This window comes from Triticum dicoccoides, chromosome 5B (assembly GCF_002162155.2).
Source record: "Triticum dicoccoides isolate Atlit2015 ecotype Zavitan chromosome 5B, WEW_v2.0, whole genome shotgun sequence".
In the NCBI taxonomy this organism is placed as follows: Eukaryota; Viridiplantae; Streptophyta; class Magnoliopsida; order Poales; family Poaceae; genus Triticum; species Triticum dicoccoides.
In genome coordinates, this window is record NC_041389.1 from 60,602,521 (window position 1) to 60,609,064 (window position 6,544).

The 6,544-nt window shown below is 44.5% G+C and overlaps 1 protein-coding gene across 1 annotated transcript; it reads right to left on the reverse strand.

Moving 5' to 3' along the window:
* Positions 1–423: 423 nt before the first annotated feature.
* On the reverse strand, positions 424–3,331 carry LOC119307374 (beta-1,4-mannosyl-glycoprotein 4-beta-N-acetylglucosaminyltransferase-like). Its single transcript, XM_037583451.1, has 2 exons — positions 3,031–3,331; positions 424–1,968 (listed from the first exon to the last, which is right to left on the reverse strand). Exon 2 carries the CDS (start codon positions 1,865–1,867, stop codon positions 752–754), a length of 1,116 nt encoding a protein of 371 aa, XP_037439348.1. The 5' UTR covers positions 1,868–1,968; positions 3,031–3,331; the 3' UTR covers positions 424–751.
* Between the last annotated feature and the right edge of the window lie 3,213 nt (positions 3,332–6,544).

Below are 6,544 nucleotides of genomic sequence, written 5' to 3' on the forward strand. Positions count from 1 at the left end.
TGTTTTGTTTGTTCCTGTATTATGTTGTCCAGCTCATCGCTACATTTTCTCCTGATTTTCCATTTACAGTTCCAAGCCTCAGACAGATGAGGGGGTGAAGTGCTAATGCCAATCTTTAAGGGAGTAAAATAGACTTTTCGTGTTCTAGGTTAAAGAAAACATAAATAGTACACCAATGAAGGGAAAAACCAAAAAAAAGGACTTACTATGTGATTACAACTAAATGTAAATTATTTAGTTAGATGTTCTTATTTTGAGAGGGAAACCTATGGGTTTAAACTGTAAATAAACACTTGTCCATTAGAGATTGTCATTTAAAAATGTTCAAGTAACACTAGACATAGATTAGCATGCAAACAATGCAGAGGACATAATCGAATCAGAGCAGCTAACTCTGTATCTCTGCATTTGTAGCCTGTTCCATTGATTCAAGTAGAGAAGACAGTGGCATCATTCTCTCCTTATTTAGATCAAGAACAAATTACATCATTGATGTGCTTCCTGCTCATCAGGATGACCCCAAAAGGGCGGCGATCCCTGTCGCTATTTTACCTTTGTATCACCTTAGGTGAATTCTAAGCTGAAGTTCACATGGTTCCTTGAACACACACACACAGACAGAAAGTTTCTACAATCCTATCTAAAACTATTACTGCTCCACATCAAACAAAACACACCTATTTCCACAGTAACAACAACATTGCATCTAAAAGTAGTACTGTTGGCTAACAAGTTACAAGACACTTCTGATTTAGCCCGGTCTCAAGCACCCACCAGGAAGTAAGAACCTGTAGCTGTCCGCGTTCCTGATCAAATAGGATGGAAGATGAACAGCGGATGCTGACCTCGGTATCGGCCCCATCTTCTTGAAGAGATCACTAAACGTGTACTCCTCAGGTAGCATGTCAAAAATGTTATCCCCATTGCATATGACTCTCTGGATCCTGTCCGGGTTCAGGAAGATGTCATGTTTCACCCGGTCTGCATGGCTGTACGCCTTCATCTTGAAAGCAAACTCCTTGATCTCCCTGAAGCAGAAGCTGCAGTGCCAGCCCGCGTCGGCCAGCATCAGGTCGGTCTGGCGGGAGTGTTGATACTTGGTCCGCTCGGTAAACACATGCGCTGTCGTTCTCCAGCTGTTTTGATCCACATGAAATTCAAAGGAGTACATGTAGTTTTTTAGCTCGAGATGCATGATTGGTGGTATTCCATCACACCACTTCAGCAACTGCACGATTTCAGGACTGGGGATCTCATCGGCATCAGCCATGATCAAGACATCCCCCACAGCAATGCCTGATCTTTTGAGCAGGTTGTTAAGTGCACGGCGGTGACCGGCTTCTACAAGGAAGGGCATTCGGCGAGAATCAGGATCCAACTCTCCAATGGGAAGCATGTCATAGACAATCTTTGAGCTAGCAAATGCGAAACGGTTGAGGTTTTCAAAGAAGGTGAGTGACTTTGGGATGCCAGTGAAGGTAGCATTCGCCTCAAGGATGACAAACCTGTCAACATATGGAAAGAGCTCATGGTAGCGGATTTCCAGAACATCGAGCTCATTGCTGAAGAGAACAGCATCAAAGACACGGCGAGGGGAGGAGAGGATGCCCCAGCCATGGAGCTGACACAGCTGGTGCATGGACATATTAGGGGCATAGTAGTGCGGGATACGGGTGAAGGGCTTTGGTGGTGTGTCCCACAGCGGCCGCAGGAAGTAGGAGATACTTTGGAAGTACTGGGTGACAGCAATAACAGAAACTGAAAGAACTAGAACGAAGGGTATCAGGAACTTGAAAGCCAAAGTACTTCTTCTAGTTGCATGAGGCAGATTCACCGAGTTTCCCGCCATGCGACTGTCTTGTTTCATTGACAAGGAAAGAAATGAGCGAGTCTCGGAGAAGCATAGGAGAGTGCCCCAAGTACTCTCTCTTCCTGGGGAACACGGCAATATTGGAAGCTGAATGCAACCTGCATTATGCAAAAGGGAACAGATAATAAGTAAACAAGGAGAAGAAAGTGGTACAAGAAGCGACATAACTTAGAGAAAATAAAGATACATGTAAGATTCTCAGTCTACGAAGGAGAATGGAGATGAGTTACAGCTACACACGGCCTCTTGTAAACTTGTGAGGCAACTGACTTGTTTTTTAAATGTACACATTCATATACATATAGGACAAGACATGGAGCCATGAAATTGATACTATACGATAAACGAGCCGCTATTGCATTTGCATCATCCAAATAAGGAAGAAAATGAATGTGCAGCATAACACCAGAGCAGAGTCAGCATCATCTAGTGCCACATCATTATTGCCAGAAAACCCCAATAAGCATGATCTAACTGCTGGTGTACTGTCAACAGCATAGCTACACTTATAAATCAACCACACAAATAAGTATTTTAATTTAAGATTCCGACAACTACGAGCACTGTCTGACAGCGCCGATGATCCCTATGCCCGATTGGGTGACCGCGATGCGAAAAACTCACAACTATTTCTATTAGCAGCACAAGTAAGATGGCAAGCACCTCTTGCCCGTATCAAACTGAAATGTCAAGCCACTGTTGCCCAGATCAAACTGAAATGCCACACCCCTGCACATGAGGATCATCTGTATGCCCAATTTGGTGTCCAACCAATCTGCATCCCCACCCCCTGTTACCATAATTCAGAAGCAAGCAGGCAGTCGCCCAAATCAGACTGAAACTGCACCTGAGATCACACTGCCAATGCCATGCCATCTGTTTTCCCCCACTGCTGTTCCTATTACAGAACAAAACAGCATCGTAGCGACCGCAAAAACAAGAGAGGCCACCTTACCCTACATTACACGCCGCTACCTATAGCGACTCCCAGCCCCGATTAGTGGCTCGGACCGAATCCCTTGGCAAATCGGCAGGCGCCAACCAAATCTCGCTGCCTGCTGCCTGCCGCCCCTCCATATCTCTCTCAGAGGCGGAAGGGGCCGTGCTGGGTCAGGGCGGGATGCTGAGGAACAGAAGAGAGATGGCGGAGCGGGTCTCACCTCGGGGGAGACGACGACGACGGCGGCGGCGACGAAGGAGGAGACGAAGACCGCGACGGAGACGGGGGCGGCGACGAAGACGGAGACGGGGGGCGCACCGCGATCTGCTGGCCTCATTTAATCAGCGGCCCCCATGGATCGGTCGTCCCCCCTCCATGCTGCTAAAATTAGGGAGGAAAGCAGGGGAAGCGGGGTGGATTCGCTTTTGGCTTGGCGTTGCGGGGTGCTGGGATATGCGATGTTTGCCACTCCACTCCTCCTGTCCTCGGGAACCGGGACGGGATGGGAAGGAAGAACACGAGGTGGCTGACCGGGTGGGTGGGTGGGCGGGTGGACGGGGGTCGTGATCCTCTGCATGCGTCAACCGTGTGACAACTATACTAGGTTGGTAAACTCATCGCTCGTGCAAGAAAGACAAAAGTCCTCGTGTCTGTAGCCGAACCAGTGACCAACAGTCCGGGCAAGGCAACCAGGCGTCACACTACACTGTGTTGCACCTAACTGACAAGCACTGCACATCTGACCAGCGTGGCACCCCGGAACCAAACCCGGCCCCACTGCCGGTACACACAACGTGGCAAGTGAAGCTCAACCGCCCAATTGCATGTCAGTGGGCACCGCATAACCCAAAGATGCCTTTCTTCCCAGCACTTTGGATTCAACACAAACGTGTGTGCTACACCAAATCGATCCCCGGAACCATATGGCTCCCATTCTAGCTGCAACATAGCAAAAGAAGACAATATTGATGTCGAGTTTTGATGAGAGCATGAGAATGAGTGATGTTATCTCAATGTTTAGCTGCTCAGCGGTAAGCGTATTCATCTCGTCGGTGTACTGCACGTATATGATATTGACATCGATCATCATCTCTGATACCACGTCCCACTTGTAAGCCCAAGTGGAGAGTCGTAGATGGTTGTCCTGTTCGTTCGAGGTCTTGTATCCTACATCTTTCGGGCGTCCAAGAAATATATCGAAAAGTAAAAGTGGCAAATAATAAATTGAAAAGCAAATATAATAAAGAATAGACCCAGGGCCCGTAGATTTCACTAGTGGCTTATCTCAAGAAATAGCACACGGTTGGTAAACAAATTACTGTTGGGCAATTGATAGAAAATCGAATAGTTATGACGATATCCAAGGCAATGATCAATATATAGGCATCACGACCAAGATTAGTAGACCGACTCCTGCCTGCATCTACTACTGTTACTCCACACATCGACCGCTATCCAACATGTATCTAGTGTATTAAGTTCATGGAAAATGGAGTAATGCAATAAGAACTATGATATGATGTAGACAAGATCTATCCATGTAGGAATAGCCCCCATCTTGTTATCCTTAATAGCAATGATACATGCGTGTCTTGCTGCCCCTTTTGTCACTGGGAAAGAACACTGCACGATTGAAACCATCACAAAGCACCTCTTTTCATCGCAAGAAAGATCGATCTAATTGGCGTAACTAAACCAAAGATTCTAAGAAGAAATACGAGGATATAAATAATCATGCATAATAAGAGATCAAAGAAGACTCAAATAATATTCATGGATAAAAAATCTGATCATAAACTCAAAATTCATCGGATCCCAACAAACACACCGCAAAAAAAAGTTACATCAAATAGATCTCCAAGAGACCATTGTATTGAGAATCAAAAGAGAGAGAGAAAGCCATCTAGCTACTACCTACAGACGCGTAGGTCTATGATGAACTACTCACGCATCATCGGAGACACACCAATGAGGATGATGAACCCCTCTATGATGGTGTCTAGATTGGATCTCGTGGTTCTAGAACTTGCGGCTGCTGGAATTGTGTTTCGTCGACTCCCCTAGGGTTTCTGGAATATTTGGGGATTTATAGGGCAAAGAGGCGGTGCGGGTGGCCACCAACAGGTGTCTTCTGGTCCAGAAAAATTCTCCAAAAAGTTTCGCTGCGTTTGGACTCCGTTTGGTATTGACTTTCTACGAATTAAAAAACAAGCAAAAAACAACAACTGGCACTGGGCACTATGTCAATAAGTTAGCCCCAAAAATGGTATAAAGTTTCTATAAAATGATTGTAAAACATCCAAGAATGATAATATAACGGCATGGAACAAACAAAAATTATAGATACGTTGGAGATGTATCATCTTGCCACCGCCGTCAACAAAGAGAGTCCTAGATAGATCATACCACATGTACATGCGAGCATGCCTCTAGACCACCTCATCATTAGCGTCATGAGGGCAATGCGAAAAGTTCGCCATGATCCACATGTAAGGAGCGTCGGTTGTGACTCTTTCTTTCTTCTCTCTTCCTTCTACTGGTGTCGGCTCCGCAGGAGCCATACCAATAAGGGCCTCCATCATCAGAATCGGTGTTCATACACACATGCTTCCCCTCAATAGGAAGTGCAAGGATCATGAAAACATCTTGAAGTGTCACAGTCATCTCCCTGGTCCGGAGGTGGAAATTGTGCTTCTCTAGCCTCCACCGATCCACAAGCAAGGTGATTGCCGCAACGTTCAGGTTTGGCATCGAACGACTGACAAGTTGAATGAAAGAGAGGATTCATGTCATCTTGATGTATGATGTGTGCCACTCATCGTACGACATGACCTTCGAAGCCCCGTGAGACTGAATCTTCAAGGGTAAAAGCTTTTGCAAACATGAAAGTGAGAGTACTATGCCATGTCTATTTGAAATTGATATAAATTACAAACTAACAAGCACTACGCTTATTACCTTCTTCTTCACTGACATCAAGTAGGCCCGGTGTTCAACATCATAGTTATCATAGAGAAGCCACACCATCCTACATATTTCAAACAATAAACATATATGAGAAAACTAAAACACTTCCTATGCATTATTTAACATGCGAGCATTATTTCATATATACATACAAAATTCTATGGAAGCACCATTTACAATAGGTACAAAAAGAAATTTAAATACTTATCTAGTACTCAACATTAATAATCAACAACCATACATAGGTAATAGAAGGAATATTCATCTCAACAACACTAGAGTTACTGTGTGACTTCCTAAAACACTTCCTATGTGACTTCTTTTCCATCTTTAGTGAACAACAAAATATGAGCAAACTAGGGTTAACTACTACTCTACCACTCAACCATAATATGACTTCCTATGTGACTTCTTTTCCATATATACATACAAATTACTACGGAACCAAGATTGACAATACAAATCAACAACATTAGGGTTCCACAAAGATTGCAAATGATCTACAAATCCTAAACAGACCAAACTAGTTCAATTACTCATACAAATTTTGAATCCAATCAAAACAAGTGTTCCACCCAAACATATTTGAAATTTGAAAATTGTGACTGCTTTTTTATGACAGAAAGAAGGGGAACATAGGAGATTACCTTTTTGAAGTGATTGGAGAAGAAATCCACGAACGATTTCGTCGGATCTGAAGGATTTGAGAGAGGGGATTGATGGGGGGAGAGAGATCCGTCGCTGGTGTTGGACTCTATCTGTTCCAC

What these genes read in the sequence shown, in the direction of transcription:
- LOC119307374 (XM_037583451.1), bottom strand. Translation starts at nt 1,867, where the DNA reads ATGAAACAAGACAGTCGCATGGCGGGAAACTCGGTGAATCTGCCTCAT.